Raw genomic sequence first — 20593 nt, forward strand, 5'->3', positions numbered from 1 at the left:
ACACATTTTGGCAAGTAATTCTGCTATTACTTGAAAACTTTTTTTCTAATAGTTGTTTTTTTAAAAAGATTTATTTATTCGAGAGAGAGCGCAAGTAAGTGGCGGGGGGGGGAGGGAGAGGGAGAGAGAATTTTGAGCAGACTTCATGTTTAGCACAGAGCCCCACCCAGGGCTTAATCTCTCAACCCTAAGATCATGACCTGAGCTAAAACCAAGAGTTGGACGCTTAACTGACTGAGCCACCCAGGCGCCCCAGTTATTTTTTTCTGATAAAAATTTTAAAAAGTTCATGTTTATAAAAAAACAAAACAGAAAAATAAAGAAAACTAAAACCAACCATAATCCTATCACCTTGAAAATTCAGTCATTTTCAACACCCTACTTTCTGACCTAGTCATCTATCCTCCCAGCCTTACTTGATTACTCCTGACTACATCAGAAACCTCTCTTGATAGCACTCTTTACTTTCTCCCTGTTTACCAGCCTCTACTTTACCCCACGCAGCTTGGATCCCACTGTACACCACTTCAACTACTCTTAAAAATGTTCTCACCTCCTTTGGCTCCACTGTTCCTTCAAAACAGGGTTAAATATTTATGAGATTAATGGTAAGTATTAAGCATAGTGCCTGGAATGTGATACACAGTCAAAAAACATGATAGCTGTTAAATAACAAAAAAAGAGACACCAATCTTCTGTCGTAGTGGTATTCACCCAAGGATTATGTCACAGTCACATTGGGGGCTTTTCAACATACACATACGTGTACCTACTCACCCTGGAGAGAATTCAATTCTCTCACAGTGGAGAAAAGCAGATTAGTTTGTAAAAGCAGCTAAATTATTCTTACATATCATCCTACCTCTCCCTTTAGGGTAGTGGTTTTCAATAGGGCAGGGTGAGAGGGTGGATTTCTTTCCCTCCCAGGGATATTTGTTATGTGTGGAGACATTTTTGGTTATCATAACCAGGGGAGCTGGAGAGCTACTGGCATTTCCATGGGTAGAGGCCCAGGTTATTGCTGAACATCCTACAATGCACAATCAGTCCCCTATAACAAAGAATTATCCAGCCCAAAATGTCAACAGTACCAGGGTTTTTAGACCTGTACCAGAGTTACAGACTCCACTTTTTAGCCTCTGATCTATAGAAATAAACCAAAAATTCAATCATGACCTATAAGCAGCCTTAAGGAAAATGATTAGAATGTAACTCTTACCAAAAAACCTTTTTTTTCCTCTTTTAAAGATTTTGTTTATTTATTTTAGAGAGAGAGAGCACGCATACATGCAAACATGGGGAGGTGCAAAGGGAGAGGGACAAGCAGACTCAGGGCTGAGTGTGGAGCCCGACACAGGGCTCAATCTCACAATACTGAGATCACGACCTGAGCTGAAACCAAGGGTTGAACACTTAACTGACTGAGCCACCCAGGCATCCCCAAGAAAACTTTTTCTAAGTAAATTATACTGTCCTTATTAATTGCTTCCATCTCACTGTAAGATATGTTGACTGATCAATAAACTAATCAGAGGAATAGAATAATAGTGAGTAACGTATATGGCTGTAGTTAACATAACCAATCTATAAAATATGTATCTTCTTTTGGCATACTACTTCTAAAAGTAGTTGCTGTTTTAGGAAACAGAATACCACTTACACAATCCCCTAATATTTCAATTACCTTTCTAGTCTGAGAAGTAAAATCTCCATCAGTTGCTTCAGATTTCTCACATCTTTTCTTAGATTTTTTCTTGGATTTCTTAGGAGTACTAATTCTGGTGAATTTCATTCTGGAAAAAAAAAAAGACATTCAGAAGCATTTCCATGATTATGTGTAAGAATTTCAATTAAATATAGAAAAGAACCAACTAGGGCTCCAATTTCTGGACAGTTCTTAAAAAAAAAATACTCCAGTTAGATTCAAACTACTGATCCAAAGTAAGCCAAACTCAAAGCTAAACTCTCAGAAAATATAAAATGTTTCCTTTTAGAAATCATAAGCTTTACAGAAAATTACCTCCTAAGATCACTCTTCCATTGGCCAAAACCAGCATGCAAGTATATACCTCAAATATATGGCTCCGTTTACCCAAGAAATAAAACTCTTACTTATTTTTAATCTCATGTTTGTTAGATGCACAGAATTCATATATATATATATTTTTAAGATTTTATTTATTTGACAGAGAAAGAGAGCACAAGTAGGGGGAACGGCAGAGGAAGAGGGAGAAGCAGACTCCCCGCCAAGTGGGAAGCCCAACGTGGGGCTTGATCCCAGGACCCTGGGATCACAACCAGAGCCGAAGGCAGAGGCTAACCCACTGAGCCACCCAAGTGCCCCTAAAATTCTATTTGAAAAATATTTCTGCAGGGAATTAATAACTGTGATAAGAGTTTGAACTCATCTAAAATACTTCTAGAATTCTTCTAAAATCATGCCTGGCTTTAAATTAAATGTGGAAAATAAACAGCATTTTTGAAACTGTTTTCTTATAAATCAGCTGTGTTGTAGAAAAAATAACACTCTCCAATCCTCGAAGTATTTTCCTTCCCAGCTAATAATATATGCAAAATACTCAGAGCTTCAGAACAAAAACAAAACTTTACCTAATAGGGCTCTCTGAGTCAGAAGGTACTGTTATTAATTCTGCTGTATATAAACTATGCTTTTCTAGTAAGTTGGCTGCTTTTGGAGTGGAAGCCTTTGCTGGACTGCCATCTTCAGAATCGGTACCGCTAAGGACTATTGTAGTAGGTGTGCTGCTGGTTCTTACAGATCTTCTGGTTGGCTTGGGTGTGGAAACATTTACCAAACTGTCTTCAGTTTCAGCTTTAGAATGCATAACCTTATCCTTAACTGGTATGCTGGTTTTTCTTGAAGACTTCTTGTTACACGGAGAGGAAATCTTTACAGGGTCATCATTTACTAAATCTTTACAAATAAGACTTTCACTGTTAAATAATGTGCTGTTTTTGAAAACTTCTGTTTTCTTTTGTCTTAAACTCATTCTAAGTCTATTTGGATTCTGTTTATCTCTAAAGGAAAAAGTTGCTGCTTTCTTTTGAATATTTCCCTGTCTATTTTCACCTGGGGTAGTACCAGTACCTAACATTTTCTTATCCTTTTTCTTCAGCTTTTTACTTTTCTCGTTAGGAAAACTTCCTTTCTCAGTGTGTGACGGTAAACTGCCATCATTTGAAACCACCTGAATGTTAGGATTTTCCGTGATTTTTTTAGAATTATTGTGTCTTCCTTCCTCGTTTAAAGATTTTTCATTGAGCTCTTTCTGCTTCTCAGAAGACTTTCTGACTCCATTTTTAAGTGCATCAGATGCCGGCTGCCTAAATGCTTTCATAAACTGCTGTCTTTCTTCTAGGGTGCATTTCGGTTTCACAGCCTCAGCATTTCCAGCTTCCAGCACTGCCAATTCTAACTCTTCCTCCTGTATGACAACGTTAGATTTTCTTTTCTGAACAGTCTGCTCATTCTCAGGATCAGACAAACTATTTTCCATTTCCAACTGCTTCTGTTTCAAGAAAATGGAGGGTATTTTCCTTGTCTTTCTGGGGGGAATAGGGTGAACTTGTGCAAGAACAGTAACTGTCTTATAGCGTACATGTTGGGAAATTTCACAGGTTCCTGGGTCACTTATACAACCACTTTTGACCATATCTTCAACAGTTTCAGAGGGAATACAAATAGACATTGTAGAGTCTGGTATGTGTTCTGCTTTATTTTCCTTGTGACTTTTTAAAAATTCCTCATAGGAGACAGTAATTGTACTATCATTTAAGTGGGCTGTTTTAGTTACACCACCTCTGGAGTCATTTGCAGTACTCTCGATCTCATTAGTTAGGGAAGGGGTTATCTGTTCCCTATCTTTACCATCTTTTTGATGGAGATTTAGCTCCTCAGCCAATGGTATGCTTTCAGATAGATCTATTATATCCCTGTGCTTCCTTTTTCTCATTTTTTTGCAATCATTTTTTGTGATCCTTTGTTTAGGATTCACTTTCTTAGAGCTTTTTATGGAGGTCATAGTGCTTGAGTGTTTTTTATCTTGAATACTTTCTGCAAGTACCTCCACATGATTCTTGCAGAGTAAAACAGAAGTACTACTTTCTACAAAATCATTATTTAGACTAGTGTCTTCTTTGCTATCACTACTAATTTTAATTGGAGATTCATTTTCAGTTTTAACACTATTTAGTCGATGAGATAAATTAACTCTCTTTCCTCTCTTCTTAAACTCTAGATTTGAGAACACTTCCAAAGGTGTTTTACAGTCTTTGCCACTGTCAGCAGGCAATGGTGCAGATGACTTTATCTTGCACTCTTTTGCTGATTGTGTCTTCTCATTTGTGGGGGAAGTCTTTCTAAAATAATCCAGAATATTACTGGATTTTGGTGAAGAGAAAACACTGTCTCCAGTCTTCCCTATTGGTGATAAATATTTTGTAATCGTTTTGCAGGAAGATCTGTCATCATCTTTCCTTCGCTTTTTGCATGCCTATCAATTTAAGAGAAAAAAAAAGCAGTTATTTCAAATAAAATAATCCAAAACATAAATTGTAAACACAGATCTAATATTTTACCTAACTGGATAAAAAAAGGAAGGCTCCCTTAGTTAATGAACCTGATATATTAGAAAAAAGAGCTTTTTAAAAAAATTTGTCAGAGAGAGAGAGCACAAGCAGGGGGAACGGCAGGCAGAGAGAGAAACAGGCCCCCCGCTGAGCAAGAAGCCCGACAAGGGGCTCCATCCCAGGACCCTGGGATCATGACCTGAGCCAAAGGCAGACACTTAACCGACTAAGCCACCCAGGCGCCCTGAAGAAAGAGCTTTAAAATTAAATCTACATTCAAATCTCAACATCACATCAGGCCATACACTTATAATTTGTGTATTTTACTTTATATATACTTAAATAAAAAGTTTCAAGGCCACTATACTTATGTACAAATCGTGTTCATTTCTGTTGGCCTCTGTTTACTCTATAACCATTGAATAGTACCACCCACCCCACAAAATTTGTAACAAACACATTGCACAAAAATATGTGAAGTCAAATGCATGGTGGGTACTCTACAAATATTAATTCCATTCCCTTTTTCCTTTTTTAGTTAAAAACAAATTATTCTTGGGGGTGGCTCAGTCAGTTAAGCATCCATCTCTTGATTTCAGCTCAGGTCATGATTTCAGGGTCATGGGATCAAGCCCCTGGTCGTTGGGCTCTGTGCTTTTTTGCCTTTTTAAAAAAGCAAAGAGATTCTCTCTCTCCTTCTCCTTCAGTCCTTCCCCATCCTGAACTCTCTCCTTCTCTCTAAAATAAACAAATAAATCTTTAAAAAAAATCGTTCTATTTCTAAGAAACAGACACATAGTGAACAAACCTATGATCCTCAAATTTACTAATCAAGTAAAAATTATGGTGAAGGACACTTACCACAAATTAAAAATAACAAAACTTTCCAGTGTTTTGTTATTAAAAGTTACTGCCTGCCTCCTATGTTATTACCCTCACATATCAAGCTGACTATAAATATATATAATACTGTAAAGTTGTATTTCTGTTGGTCATAAATTAGTAACTTACATAATAGAAAAAAATTATTAGCTACAAAAAGCTCCATCAGTCTTTTCTTTCATTTTAACTTCCCTCGGTTCATTTGTTAAAATAAACTTTCCAGAATGAAAAGGAAATTTTTAGAAAAAGGTAAGTAATGAGGGGTGTCTGGTTGGCTCAGTCAGTAAAGCATGCGACTCTTGATCTCAGGGTTGTGGGTTCCAGCCCCAAGTTGAGTGTAGAGATTACTTAAAAATAAAATCTCAAAAAAAAAAAAAAAAAGATAAGTAATGAATGGGGGAAATATACTTCTGGAAAATTAAAAGGATCACAAAGCCATCATCATTAAAAACAAAGTACTGGGGGGAAAAAAAAGAAGATAGCAGGAGGGGAAGAATGAGGGGGTAAATCGGAGGGGGAGATGAACCATGAGAGACGATGGACTCTGAAAGACAAACTGAGGGTTCTAGAGGGGAGGGGGTGGGAGGATGGGTTAGCCTGGTGATGGGTATTAACGAGGGCACTTTCTGCATGGAGCACTGGGTGTTATGCACAAACAATGAATCATGGAACACTACATCAAAAACTAATGATATAATGTATGGTGATTAACATGACAATAAAATATTAAAATATATATAAAATATATTTTAAGAGTCTCATGCTCTACTGACTGAGCTAGCTGGGTGCTGTATAAAATATATTTAAAAAAAAACAAAGTACTGGGGGCACCTGGCTGGCTCAGTCAGTGGAGCTTGCGACTCTTGATCTTGGGGTTGTGAGTTTGAGCCCCACACTGGGTGCAGAAATTACTTAAAAAAAAAAAAAAAAAAAGGCATAGTACTGATACATGAATAAGGTAGCCAATGGAATGGAATGGATTAGAAAACCAGAAAAAGAAATAAGTAAATATTTAAGAACTTGGTATATGAGAACAGTAGCATTCAAGTTAGTGAGCCAATAAGTAATTAATAAATGGTATTGGGACAAATTTCTAACCAGTTGGATAAATATGAGGCAAAATAAATTACAGATTAAAATTTTATATGTTAAAATGAAATGGTAAAGGGCGCCTGGGTGGCTCAGTTGGTTAAGCGACTGCCTTCAGCTCAGGTCATGATCCCAGGGTCGTGGGATCGAGTCCCGCATGGGGCTCCCTGCTCTGCGGGGAGCCTGCTTCTCCCTCTCCCACTCCCCCTGCTTGTGTTCCCTCTCTCGCTGTGTCTCTCTCTGTCAAATAAATAAATAAAATCTTTAAAAAAAAAAAAAAATGAAATGGTAAAAGCATTAGAAGAAAATGCTAATGAGCTGTTAGTATTATCATTACCCTGAGATGGTATCAAAAGCATGATACTACCGGCTCTGGAGTCAGGCAGATCTAAGTTCAAGTGCTGGCTCTGACATCTACTAGTATGGGACCCTAAGCATATTACTTTTAACTTTAAAAAAAAATTTTTTTAAAGTAGGTTCCACAGTGCGGAGCCCAATGCAGGGCTTAAACTCACAACCCTGAGATCAAGACCTGAGCTGGGATCAAGAGTTGGACGCTTAACCAACTGAGCCACCCAGGTGCCCACTTTTAACTTTCTAATTTACTTTTTCTTTTATTTTTAAAGATTTTATTTATTTATTTGACGGAAAGAGAAAGTATAAGCAGGAGGAGCAGCAGGCAGAGGGAGAGGGAGAAGCAGGCTCTCCTCTGAGTGGGGAGCCCGATGTGGGGCCCGATTCCGGGACCCTGAGATCATGACCTGAGCCGAAGGCAGATGCTTAACCGACTGAGCCACCCAGGCACCCTTCTAATTTACTTTTTCTAACTTTTTAACTTACTTTTAATTACTTTTTTTTTTAAAGATTTTATTTGAGAGAGACAGAGAGAGAACATGAGTGGGGGGGGAGGGTGCAGGGAGAAGTAGAGGCAGAGGGAGAAGCAGGCTCCCCACTGAGCAGGAAGCCCAATGTGGGGCTCTATCCCAGGACCCCAGGATCATGACCTGAGCTGAGGACAGACACCTAACAGACTGAGCCACCCAGGCACCCCACTTTATTTTTTTTACCTTCTTCCGTCATCCGTATGGATACAGATAATGATACCTCAGCACAGGGTTGATATTAAGCAAAATAATGTATACAAGGCCCTTACCCTTGGAATACTAAAAGGAAAGTATCATTACTATGAAATAAGGTAAGCAGGGCACCAAAAGCAGAAACTCAAAGGTAAAGCTTGATAAACTGACCATACAAAAATCAAGAACTGTCTAATTCAAGTACCAAAAGTCCTTCTTCACACCCAAGAAAGCTGAGCAACTGCCTTGATTTAGCAAACGAATATCAGCATAACAACTATTAGCAAGTAGACAAAAGTTATTCAATTCTAAAAAATAAGAAAAGAGTCCTAGTTAAATAAGTGAAGGTACATTTTGGCTCACTTCATGGACACGAGTATGTGTATTTCAGTTAGAATGCTAGCTTGAGATGAAAAGGTGTAAAAATGTAGCAACCATCACTTTGAGATGCTACTCCATTAGTTCATGGCATTAAAGTATCTTTGTAACGACTGCTCAGTGCATTTCACTGAAACTTGGTGAATACATAAGAATAACAGCATTCCATGCCGGGACTACTAACTGCAGTATCTTAAGCTCTAGAACCATGAGAAACTGATTTTTTTTTTTTTAAAGATTTTATTTATTTATTTGACAGAGAGAGAGACAGCGAGAGCAGGAACACAAGCAGGGGGACTGGGAGAGAGAGGAGCAGGCTTCCCGCCGAGGAGGAAGCCTGATGTGGGGCTCGATCCCTGGGATCATGACCTGAGCCCAAGGCAGACGCTTAACGACTGAGCCACCCAGGCGCCCCAAGAAACTGGCTTTTTAAATAAAATTACTTTGTTTGACTCCTGTAGTGACAATCTAAGCGGTAGTCCTAGAACAGGTAGGTGGACAGACTAGTTGAACTTAAAAGAGTCTTTTCAAGCTGAAGTTCTGATTCCTTACTATGAACCCACACTTGATCCTGGGATCCTCTGTGACACTTCACAAGTCCAAAACATCAGGTTCCACCAACATTTCAGTATCTGGGAACTGGTCGAGGTATCTTTTCAATCCTGACTTTCCTGGCCCGCAAACATCTCACAATCTCAATGTTTGTTAATACCTATCACGACGTTAGGAAGCGACACATTCCAGCAATTGTTGCACACAATGTCACAACTGCAGGGCCTCAGCAGGTCTCTCCTTTTCCTTCCTAGAGCCAAAGTCGGAATTACCTTTTACCCACCTCGTACAGACAGAGATACACTAGCTCACCTCAATCTCGTAGTCCTTCACCGGAGGGGGAGCAGCTGCTGCCGCCATGGCCAGGATCCCCACCATGCTCCCAGCTTCCCGGAATGCCGGCTCCTAGGGCGTTGTGCTGCCGAGCCCCGCCAGCCTGGAGGCCATGGAGGCGGCCGGCTCCCGCCGAGGGAGCAGCCGGGCCGCGGGGTCCGTCTCCGACTCCCCCGCGCCCACCGGGACGGAACGGTCGCGGAGGCTGGGCCCAGCTCAGCCGAGTCGGACGCGGGAAGAGGCGGTAAGAAAGCGCGGGCAGCGAGGACTCTGGGACGCGGCCGGCGAGCGCGGGGTGCTCCCGACGCGGGCGCCCCAGGCTGAGCGCCGGGGACTGTGACCCCGGCTGGGAAAGCGGGCCCAACGCAGATCGGACCCGCGGGCTTCGGAGAGAGTTCTTGTCAATTGGGTTTTCGCGCCGTCCGGAGCGCAGGGGGCGGAGCTTACGATTGCTTCGGGAGGCTGCGCGGACGGTGAATAGAGAAGGTCAAAATACTTCTCGGGCGAAACTGCAGGAGGCGGGATTGGTCTCACCGTGGGATTTCAAACTAGCGGGAATTTTGGAGATTCGAACTTCTCACGCCCAGTTTCACGGATGAGAACATGACTAAAGCCCGTTGGTCGCAGAATTAAAACCCTAGATTTTTGATGCCCCAGGCTAACCCTTTTTCAAAACTGGAAATTTGAAAAATACAGGAAAGGAAGTAATTCATTACATTTCTCCCAGACGGAATGTTATTTTGGCAAGCGTCCTACCTCGAAATACACTCTTTCGGGATCCGAGATTGCGACTTTTAACCCTTAATTGAGCTAAAGAGGAGTTTCTTCCCATGGACTTCGTCCTCGCGGGCAGCTGGTTGGAGTGCTCAGCTGTCGCAGGGTTCCAGTATTTTGCTGGTTTGTAGTGATGATAATCTCATATGTCATTTGCATTGTTTTCGTGGATTGGTTTAGCTTTGACTTTTTTTTTTTACATCAGTTGCAGTGACATATAGAGTATGTTTACTTTGAGTGCATAGTTTTGACTGCATGGTATTAAGTGCAAAGTAGGGCAAGTAAAAGGATATATCAAATAATAAGGGAAGCCACCTTGTCACGTCGGGTTATGCATACTCTTTTGAACTATTGACGTAATTGTGTCCATCTTTATACCATAAAGATGGTATTGCTGTTGTTTTGACAGCATGAAGGGTACAAATTTCTCCGATGAAACTGGACGTAATTATTTTTTCTTTTAAAATTATTAACCCCGGATAAGGTTTTTCAGGGAGACTGCACTACCTTCAGTCTTCTATATATTGTTCCGTTGTTCTGGTTTATTATTATTGTTATTATTATTATTATTATTACTCACGGTAGACTAAGAACATTGCCCAAGGAGACAGATGAGGAAGAAGACAAGGCAGAGAAATAAAAGAGAAAATTACAGAGAAAACTGAAAGTCCCCTTGACTTTGACCCCCAAACTCAGTGTCTTCCTCTTGGCCCCAATAGTGGCCATTATTTCCTATTTGGTGGGTAGCACTGCAAACATTTATACTTTTCTATGGATACATGTATGTATCCATAGAAAAATCTTTAGTGTTGTTTTTAATTATAGAAAAGGTAACACTGTAAATATCACTCAGCCTCCTGCTTTTTTCATTCATTATTGTTTTCAAGAGCTATCCATGATACACATAAATCTGATTCACTCCCTTTCATTCCTCAGCATTCCATCCAACTAGGCACATTTTATTTATTCATTTCCTTCATGTTGTCTCCAATTTTCTGTTTCAGTGAATAGGTGAACACACTTTTCTGTATCTCCTTGAACATGTGTAATGTTTCTCCAGAAGACACACCTAGAATTGGAATTGCTGGGTTATCAGGGTTTATATCTTTAGTGCTTTTTATTCGGCTCGGGTCGTGATCCCAGGGTTCTGGGATCGAGCCCCACATTGGGCTCCCTGCTCGGCGGGAAGCCTGCTTCTCCCTCTCCCACTCCCCCTGCTTGTGCTCCCTCTCGCTGTGTTTCTCTCTGTCAAATAAATGAATAAAATCTTTTAAAAAAATTACTAAGCATTTAAACTGCACTGGTTTGTTAAGCATTTGCACTGAGTTTATTTTTAAATATGTAGTGTTTTACACAACTCTTCTTTAGAAGTTCATGGCATTTATAAGTTTTAAATTAAATGAGCTCTCATATTTGTATAGCAATTTAGCACTTATGATGTGTCCATGGGGTTTTTTATTATCTTCCCCATCTGGCTAACCCCTACTTTTAATGATTGATTGATTGCTTTTTAAAAAAGGGGTTTGGGGGGGAGGAGCAGAGGGAGAGGGATAAGCAGACTCCATACCGATCAGGTGCGGAGCCCACCACGGGTCTCAATCTCAGGACTCTGAGATCATGATCTGAGACGAAATCAAGGCTTAACTGACTGAGCCACCCAGGTGCCCCACCCCTTTTCAAAAGTTATTAACTTTTATATTTATCAAAGTAATGCCTGTATTTGGTTAATAAATGTCAAAGAGCATTACAAAACTTACTATCAGAAAAGAGCTGGAGCACCTGGGTGGCTCAGTCAGTGAAGCATCCGACCTGATCTCAGCTCAGGTCATGATCTTAGGGTTGTGAGATTGAGCCCCACGTCAAGCTCCACACTCAGCGGGGAGTCTGCTTGCAATTCTCACCCTCTCCTTCTACCTCTGCCCTTCCCCCTGTTCGTGCTTGCTCGCTCTCTCTCTCCCTAAAATAAATCAATAAATCTTAAAAAAAAAAAAAAAGAGCTTATTTCTTTTTTTTCAAGTAGGCTTGGGATGCCTGGGTGGCTCAGTTGGTTAAGCGTCCGCCGTCAGCTAGGGTTATGATCCCAGAATCCTGGGATCAAGCCCCCAATCAGGCTCCTTGCTCAGCAGGGACCTGCTTCTCCCTCTGCCTGCCATTCCCCCTGCTTGTGTTCTCTCTCTGACAAATAAATTTTTTTAAAAAATTAAGTAGGCTCTATGCTCAGTGTAGGGCTTGAACTCACCACCCTGAGGTCAAGAGTTACACAATCTTGGGACACCTGGGTGGCTCAGTTGGTTAAGCGTCTGCCTTCGGCTCAGGTCATGATCCCAGGGTCCTGGGATCGAGCCCCGAATCGGGCTCCTTCCTCAGCAGGGAGCCTGCTTCTCCCTCTCTCTCTCTGCCTGCCACTCCCCCTGCTTGCACCTCTCTCTCTCTCAAATAAATAAATTTTGAAAAAAGGGAAAAAAAAGAGTCACATGATCTACTGACTGAGCCAGTCAGGTGCCCCAAAAAAGAGCTGATTTCTATGTCATACCCTAGTATAATTTCCCAGAGGCAGCCACTTTCAAAACTCTTCTAGCACTATAAATATCTCCTTATTTTTTTAAAGGATTTTTTTTTAAGATTTTATTTATTTATTTGACACAGAGAGAGAGACAGCTAGAGAGGGAACACAAGCAGGGGGAGCAGGAGAGGGAGAAGCAGGCTTCCCGCTGAGCAGGGAGCCCGATGCGGGGCTCCATCCCAGGACTCTGGGATCATGACCTGAGCCGAAGGCAGACGCTTAACAACTGAGCCACCCAGGCGCCCCTAAAGGATTTTTATTTATTTATTTGAGAAAGAGAGAAAGAGAGTGCTCACGCATAAGCAGGGGGAGAGGCAGAATGAAAGAGAGAGAGAGAAACTGGAGCAGACTCCACGCTGAGAGTGGAGCCTGATGTGGGGCTTGATCCCAGGACCCTGACATCATGACCAGAGCTGAAATCAAGAGCCAGCTGCTTAATCAACTGAGCCACCCAGGCGCCCATCTCCTTATTTTTAAATAGAGCAATATGCTTATACAGCTATTTCTTCATTTAACAATTTTAAACAGTATTCGTTAATGTCCTTTTATGTTGGTTAAGGACTTCATTCTCTTATAACACCACCCTCCACGCTTTCTCTCTTCCCACCTTCCCAGTATAGTTATATTATAAAGAACTGTATACCTGTACACAAATGTTCATAGCAGCTTTATTTGTAATAGTAAAAAACTGGGAACAGCCCATCAGAAGGCAAATGAATAGACACATTGTGATACATCCATATTATGGAATACTACTCACCAATAAAAAAGAAATGAAACATGGATGAATCTCAAAATCCTTATACTGAGTAAAATAAGCCAGATGAAAAAAAGAGTACACATTGTATGATTAAATTTATTTAAAATTAGAGAAAATGCAAATGAATCTCTAAAGACAGAAAGCAGATCAGTCCTTACTTGAATTCAGGGGTTGAAGGAGGGATGGATTATATGGAAACTCTGGGAAGTGAGGGAAATGTTTATCTTGGTGATGGTTCCACAGGTATCTACTTAGGAAAAAGTTCATCAAACTGTATTGAACTAACTGAAGGTTTTCAAAAACTAATTGAAGGTTTTCAGCATGGGTAACTCATTAGTGGGGTGCTGTCCCTACTATAGGTATGATCAGATGAGCTGACTTTTTTTTTTTAAGATTTATTTATTTATTTATTTATTTGAGAGAGAGAGAGAGAGCACAAGAGCACAAGCGGGGGCAGGGGGGGATGCAGAGGGAGAAGCAGACTCCCTGTGGAGGAGGAAGTCTGATGCAGGACTTGATTCCAAGACCCTGGGATCATGACCTGAGCCAAAGCCCGACACTTAAGACTGAGTCACCCAGGCGCCCCTAAATCCCTGTTTTTGATGGTGCATTGTGGGTTCATAGAAGAATGTACTAAAGGAATCTGGCAACTTACTGTCAAATGGTTTATTGAGGGAAAAAAATTTTTGCATTTTACTTGCGATTTTTCTGTTGACGTCTGAGATTTCTGTAAATTTGAGTTCTCAAAATTAAAAATATATGGCATTAATTAAAATGTTACAAGTTACAGTCAAGATTAGAATTATCTCTTAGTTGGGGTGCCTGGGTGGCTCAGTCGTTAAGCGTCTGCCTTCAGCTCAGGTCATCCCAGCATCCTGGGATCGAGCCCCGCATCAGGCTCCCTGCTTGGTAGGAAGCCTGCTTCTCCCTCTCCCACTCCCCCTGCTTGTGTTCCTTCTCTTGCTGTGTCTCTCTCTGTCAAATAAATAAATAAAATCTTTAAAAAAAAAAAAAAGAATTATCTCTTAATTAGGGTGCCTGGGTGGCTAAGTCGGTTAAGCATCTGCCTTTGGCTCAGGTCATGATTCCAGGGTCTTGGGATGGAGTCCTGCACTGGGCTCCCTGCTCAGTGGGGAGCCTGCTTCTCCCTCTGCCTGCCCTTCCCCCTGTTTGTGCTGGCTCTCTGTCTCTGAAAAATAAAATCTTTTAAAAATGTATATTAGAATTATCTCTTAATTATTTTTGATTGGACAGTAGTATTTCTTTGTATGAGTCCCTATTCAAAAATGAGGTACTAAGACTTACTTACTTATAGCCAGTTGATTCTAAAGAATGTGTTAATAGCTTTAAGTGTACAAACAGGGGAGTGAAGAAACTAAAGAAAAAAAATTGTCAGTATGTGCCCAATATAGTTAGGAGCTTTCTGAGAAGAGGCTGGAGAGAGGGGAGAGGAAGCCTTGGCTGACCAGATAACCAAAGTATTCTGGACTGAATCCATGTTTGCCAAACAACTCTCTGGTTATGACCTGATTTTCCAGCTGTTGTAATCTTCGGAGCAATTATATCCTTATTGTAAATAAATAACTTAGCAAGTTGCTTTATTTGTTTCTTGTCTTATTAGCACGAGGAGTCTGACCCTGAATCTGCTCACCTCTGGGTAAACTTGAAAAGTCAATTCTAGACCAGTGTGATGCGAAGGAGATAAAAATGTGTAAAATTCTGCCTGCTGGCTTCTATCATTGACACCTCTAGATCAATCCTCCGGTTACTGACCAGAGTATTTACTTTGCTCTAAAGTTGAAAATAAAACATCCCCAAATTTTAAGCCTGGGAGGGGCGGTTTCACAAGATCTTCTTCAGTTTTCTTTGTATTATTTTTCTGTATAATGTGGCTATATTAAATACATTATTTCCTGCCTCCCATCAGGTCAAGGAAATAAAGTTGAATGAGACCAAAATTAGTGTCTTGGTCTTATGGATGTTTTCCTTTTAATTTTTGTTTTTTCTAAGTTTATTTGTTTATTATTATTATTTTTTAAAGATTTTATTTATTTATTTGACAGAGAGAGACACAGTGAGAGAGGGAACACAAGCAGGGGGAGTGGGAGAGGGAAAGGTAGGCTTCCCCCAGAGCAGGGAGCCCGATGCGGGGCTCGATGCCAGGACCCTGGGATCATGACCTGAGCCGAAGGCAGATGCTTAACGACTGAACCACCCAGGCGCCCCTAAAGTATATTTATTTTTAAAAAGATTTATTTTTAGAGAGAGTGCAAGCCTGAGTGGGGAGGGGCGGTTGGAGAGGAAGGGACAAAGGAAGAGAATCCTCAAGATTACCCACTGAGCAAAGAGCCTGATGTGGGGCTCAATCCCAGGACCCTGAGATCATGACCTGAGACAAAATCAGGAGCGGGAGGCTTAACCAACTGAGCCACTCAGGCACCTCAGTTTGTTTGTTTGTTTGTTTAAGCAATCTCTACACCCAACATGGGGCTCCAACTCATGACCCTGGATCCTCTGACTGAGCCAGCCAGGCGCCCCCAATTTTTCTTTCTCTCTTTTTTTTGAAGTTTCACATAGTAAAGTCTTCCGGGGTGGGATCCAATTCTATTCAATTAGCTTTAGAAAGCACAGAGAACATACTGTGTTCAAGAACATTTAGTAAATCCATGGGCGCCTGGGTGGCTTGGTTGGTTAAGCGACTGCCTTTGGCTCGGGTCATGATCCCGGGGTCCTGGGATCGAGTCCCACATCGGGCTACATTTAGTAAATCCAGGGGCGCCTGGGTGGCTCAGTTGGTTAAAGGACTGCCTTCGACTCAGGTCATGATCCTGGAGCCCCAGCACCAAGTTCCACGTCCGGGCTCCCTGCTCAGCGCGGGGAGTCTGCTTCTCCCTCTGACCCTCTCCCCTCTCATGTGCTCTCTCTCATTCTCTCTCAAATAAATAAATAAATAAAATCTTAAAAAAAAAAGAACACTTAGTAAATCATTTTTTTACTGACTCAATCTGTGCCTAAACCCTCCTATTTCCTTGGACCATTTGACTATCTTTTCCTCTGCTTTACTGTCAAAACCTCTGTAAAGGTCAACATCCTAATTCAAGCCTCTATCATATCATAGCTGGACTAATGCCCATGGTTGTTCCTTATTTACCACTCCATCCAGCTATCCTATGTATTTTCATTTCACTGAACAAATATTTATTGAGAACTTACTATTGCCAACCCCTACTTTATTTTTAAGATTTTATTTATTTATTTGAGAGAGAGAGTGTGTGTGTGGGTAGGGGGAGCAGCAGAGGGAGAGGGACAAGCAGACTCCGTGCTGAGCATGGAGCCCATGTGAGGCTTGATCTCAAGACCCTGAGATCATGACCTGAGTGGAAACCAAGAGTCGGATGCTTAACCGACTGAGCCACCCAGGCACCCGTTTCCCTACTTTATCTTTAGACACACCAAAGTGTCATGCCTATCATTTATCTTCCTAAAACATTGCTTTGCAAATGTCACTGCACTTGCAAAAACCTTTAGTGTCTACTCATTAAAGTCAAAACTTCTTAACCTGAACTCCATGGCCCTTATTCTTCCTCAACTTCATCTCTCAGAATATTATTCAGTTCCACCTCTCCGAGTGGTTCTTTCCTTAAAGAACCACTTACATTCCTACTTCCAAGACCTATCCCTTTCCTTAGTTTTGTCCTACCTAGGGTGCATTTCCACAGCCCTTTTGTTTAGCTAATACCTAGATTTATTCTACAGGTATTTGTTGAGTATTTACTAAGTGCCCAGCTACCTTACCTTCAAGATAAAGCTAATTTCCCATTTTCTCCAGTAGGGCTTCCCTTTTCTAAATTTCTCCAGGTCCAAGTGTCATTTACTTAGCACAAAACAGGGTGGTCAAGATAGCTTTATTCCGGCCCAGGAAAACTGCAATCTAGCTTTTATTACAGACTGGTTGTGTAACCTTTAGCAAAACATGTTCCCTCTGTTTCCTGGCGGAGGCTACTTTCAGCTCTAATATCCTTGGCCAGGGGTCAGGAAACTACCACCCAAGCCAAATCTGACCCACCACCTATTTTTTTTTTTTAAGATTTTATTTATTAGAGAGAGAGACAGCACAAGTGGCGGGAGGGACAGAGGAAGTGAGAGAGGGAATCTCAAACGGACTCCCACTGAGCGCCCCTTGCAGGGCTCCATCTAATGATCATTACTTGAGCTGAAATCAAGAGTCTGGCGCTTGCTTAGCCGACTAAGCCACCCAGGAGCCCCAGACTCACCACCTATTTCTGAATGGCCCTTCAGGGAAGAACGATTTTTATTTTCATTTATTTATTTCTTTTAGAGAGGGAGAGAGAGAGAGAGCGCGCGCGCGCAGAGGAGGGAAGGGGTAGAGGAAGAGGGAGAGAGAAAATCTTAAGCAGGCTCCACGCTCAGCCCAAGGCAGACACCGGCCTGGATCTCACCACCTTGAGATCTTGACCTGAGCGAAATCAAGAGTCAGCCGCTTAACTGACTGGGCCACCCAGGCACCCAGATTTTTTATTTTTAAATAGCTTTAAAAGGATGCAAAGAACATTTTGTAACAGGTGAAAATTATGTGAAGTTCAAATCTGTAAACATAAGGTTTTATTTGCACACGGTCACGCCCATTTACCTCCGACGTTGCAACTGAGACTTGATGGCCCACCAAGCTCCCAAGTTTTACTGCTTGCCCCTTACAGAGAAAGCTTGCTAACACCCATCTTGGACTTCTGCCTAGATTGCTGTACCTACCGCAGGTCATCGTCCTGGCTCCCTCATTAGACTGCGAGCTTCTGAGTGGTGTGCTCTCGTCTGACCCTCTGAGCGTGGTGCCTGCTTCACAGTAACCTTTTGAAACGCCTGCCGCAGCGGGGATTCTCCTTTGCTAGGGAGGTGGGACAGTGACGATTTAAGAGCCATCTGGTTTGAAATACCGACGGCTTGAGAAAGTTGATTCCCCTCTCTGCCCGTTTCCTCCTCCGTGAAATGGAACAGCAAGGGAGGCCGGTAGTGAGGCCCGAATAAGCAAGATGGGGGAAGCACTCCGCAAGGTGTAGTTACTAATCTTTCCCCGACCCCACGCGTCTCTGGAAGAAGCACTGAGATCGGGCGCTGCGCGGAAACCGGGCCACTGCCGCGTGGACGTGGGGGCGGGCGGCGCTGGGATCCGGAGGCGGGTCGTACCGGGTGCCGGTGCGGCTGTCAATCAAGGCGGCGTAGGGCGGGGCGGGGCGGTGCTTCCGCCTGCGCGTGGTCGAACCGGGCCGCTCGCCGGCGCCCGGGACTGTGGGGAAACCGCGCCCGCAGCCGCCGGCCGTGCGGCCGGACGAGAGGGCGATGGAGCTGGAGCCCGAGCTGATGCTGCAGGAGGCCCGGGAGAACGTGGAGGCGGCGCAGAGCTACCGGCGGGAGCTGGGCCAGAGGCTGCAGGGGCTGCGGGAGGCGCGGAGGCAGGTCGGAGGGCCGCGCCCGCAGGAGCGCTGAGGGCCCCGGGGAGGGCGCGGGGTGCCCGGCGGGTGGGTGGAGGGCTCCGAGGGCTGCGAGGGGCGGAAGAAGGGAGGAGGCTCCGAAGGTGCAGGGAGACCCAGCAGGGTCTGGGAACTAAGGAGGTGGGTGCTGGCTGTGGGGAGTGGGGGTGGAGAGGTCTTAAGGCGAAGAGACAAGTTTGGGGGATCGAGGGAGAGTGTGAGGGGGCGTTCCCTAAACTGTGTGGGGCGGTGATCGGGATTGGGGTGGAGGTTGGGGAGAGCGAGCGAACAGAGCAAAAACCGAGGGCGTCGTCACAGAGGGCACTGAGGACTGGGGAGAGTTGGGGGAGGTGGAGATTCTTTGGGAAAACCTGACTTGGGGATGGAGACTGATTTTAGAGAGCCTGAATGGGATATTGGAAGGGGAGGGCTAAAGAGACAGAGACAGGGTAATTGAGAAGCAATAGAGTTAACACTAAATGAATGGGATTAATGCCTGAGAGTAGTATTTAATATCTCATATAATCTTGAATGCATTAAAAAAAAACCATTTAACATAACCCTATTCTAGATGGCTTAGAATTTTTAAGGTGGAGTTGTGTTGGAAGGGCAAAAGAAGGAAATTGAAATACTTGAGGAATAGGATACAAAAGTGTGAGGAAATGGAAAAAGATTTAAAGAAAGGAGTGCTGAAAGGAAAAGCTAACTATACTTTCAAATGACAGCATTATCTGTTCTATGGGGACATGGTTATCAAAGATATAGGAACACCCTGGAACATATACAGAAAAAAGATATAACCCACTGCCAGTGTGTAATGGGACAAATAATCCTCAAGCAGTTATTAACACAGGATCTTCATAAATGCTTTTTGAGTGAGTTTGGTTTCATCTGAGTGGAATCATTGGAGTGAGTGGGATTTTTCTATATCACACTTAATCTTTTTTTTTTTTAGATTTTATTTTTATGTAATCTCTATACCCAGTGTAGGGTTGGAACTCATGACACCGAGATCAAGAGTTGCATGTTCTTCCAACTGAGCCAGCCAAGCACCCACACTTGATAGTAATCTATATTGTCATTCTAGTAACTCCCATGCAGCACAGAATCTGAAAATGTACAACTGGTAGAATAGTGCTGTGAAAACAGTACCTTTGGATATTTTCACCATTAAGAATACTTGGCGGGCGCCTCGGTGGCTCAGTTGGTTAAGCGACTGCCTTTGGCTCAGGTCATGATCCTGGAGACCTGGGATTGAGTCCCACATGGGGCTCCCAGCTCAGCAGGGAGCCTGCTTCTCCCTCTGACCCTCTCCCCTCTCATGCTGTTTCTCTCTCTCTCTCTCTCTCTCGCTCTTTAATAAATAAATAAATAACATCTTAAAAAAAAAAAGAATACTTGGCATGCTCTGAGTTTTCTATATTTTGAAAACCTTGTAGAGCTCCTGTAGGCCAGGCATTATTCTGTAGTCTAGTAGCAAAACTGGGAGCAAAATCTAGATATGGTTATCCAGTTTGATGAATGCTTTTCATGGCCTTCCAGTGCATTCATCTTGATTTCCATTTGAAAACCTCTGCATTATTCCTTCTGCTGTTTTGAAATAGAGGTTCTAAATCTAGGACATTGTTTTGAAAGAGATTAAACTATCTCTTATTATATGATTAATGTTTCAGCCAGTTAAGATATCTTCCATATGAGCAGGTTTATTTAACTGCATCTGCAACTAAGAAACAATAAAGTTGACACTAAATGAATGAGTTTAGCACCTGAGAGTAGTACTTACTAATTTCTTGTGTTAATTTTGAATTCACTTAACAAATTTAGTATGATTGCATTCTGAATGGCTTAGAATTCAGTTTCTAGACCTGTATTTTAAATTTTATATCCAATAATGTAAATACAGGGCATACTTTCCTATAAGTTAGTGTAATTCAGTATGGGTTTTTGTTTTGCTTTTGAGGCCCATTGTCTCAGGCTTGAGACAGAAAACACCAAGAGAACATCCATCACAGTTAGGTCCCTGATGACATTGCCTTCTGATTAGACTAATAGCGTAGTTCTCTTTTGTGAACTGGATTGTGTTTTGTGCCAGTTACAAGGCGTCTCTCCT

General features: G+C 42.4%; 2 protein-coding genes across 4 annotated transcripts in view; one reads left to right on the forward strand and one right to left on the reverse strand.

The window, feature by feature from the left end:
- Positions 1–9393, reverse strand: part of ATAD5 (ATPase family AAA domain containing 5) — a 46977-nt gene extending 37584 nt beyond the window's left edge. Inside the window, exons 1-3 of one of the 3 annotated variants that reach the window (XM_081805399.1) lie at positions 8880–9393; positions 2611–4514; positions 1685–1793 (exon numbers count right to left, since the gene is read on the reverse strand). In XM_081805399.1, the coding sequence (XP_081661525.1) occupies positions 1685–1793; positions 2611–4514; positions 8880–8945 (2079 nt within the window). In that variant the 5' untranslated portion in view covers positions 8946–9393. The remainder of the gene's footprint in view (positions 1–1684; positions 1794–2610; positions 4515–8879) is intronic. The other 2 variants (XM_081805400.1, XM_031034236.2) reach the window with 2 other exon arrangements.
- An 8866-nt stretch (positions 9394–18259) lies between these two features.
- Positions 18260–20593, forward strand: part of CRLF3 (cytokine receptor like factor 3) — a 36149-nt gene continuing 33815 nt past the window's right edge. Inside the window, exon 1 of the mRNA XM_006739028.3 lies at positions 18260–18469. Coding sequence (XP_006739091.1) covers positions 18353–18469 — 117 coding nt within the window. The 5' untranslated portion in view covers positions 18260–18352. The remainder of the gene's footprint in view (positions 18470–20593) is intronic.

This window comes from Leptonychotes weddellii, chromosome 15 (genome assembly GCF_054177405.1).
Source record: "Leptonychotes weddellii isolate Sample4059 chromosome 15, ASM5417740v2, whole genome shotgun sequence".
Lineage (NCBI taxonomy): Eukaryota > Metazoa > Chordata > Mammalia > Carnivora > Phocidae > Leptonychotes > Leptonychotes weddellii.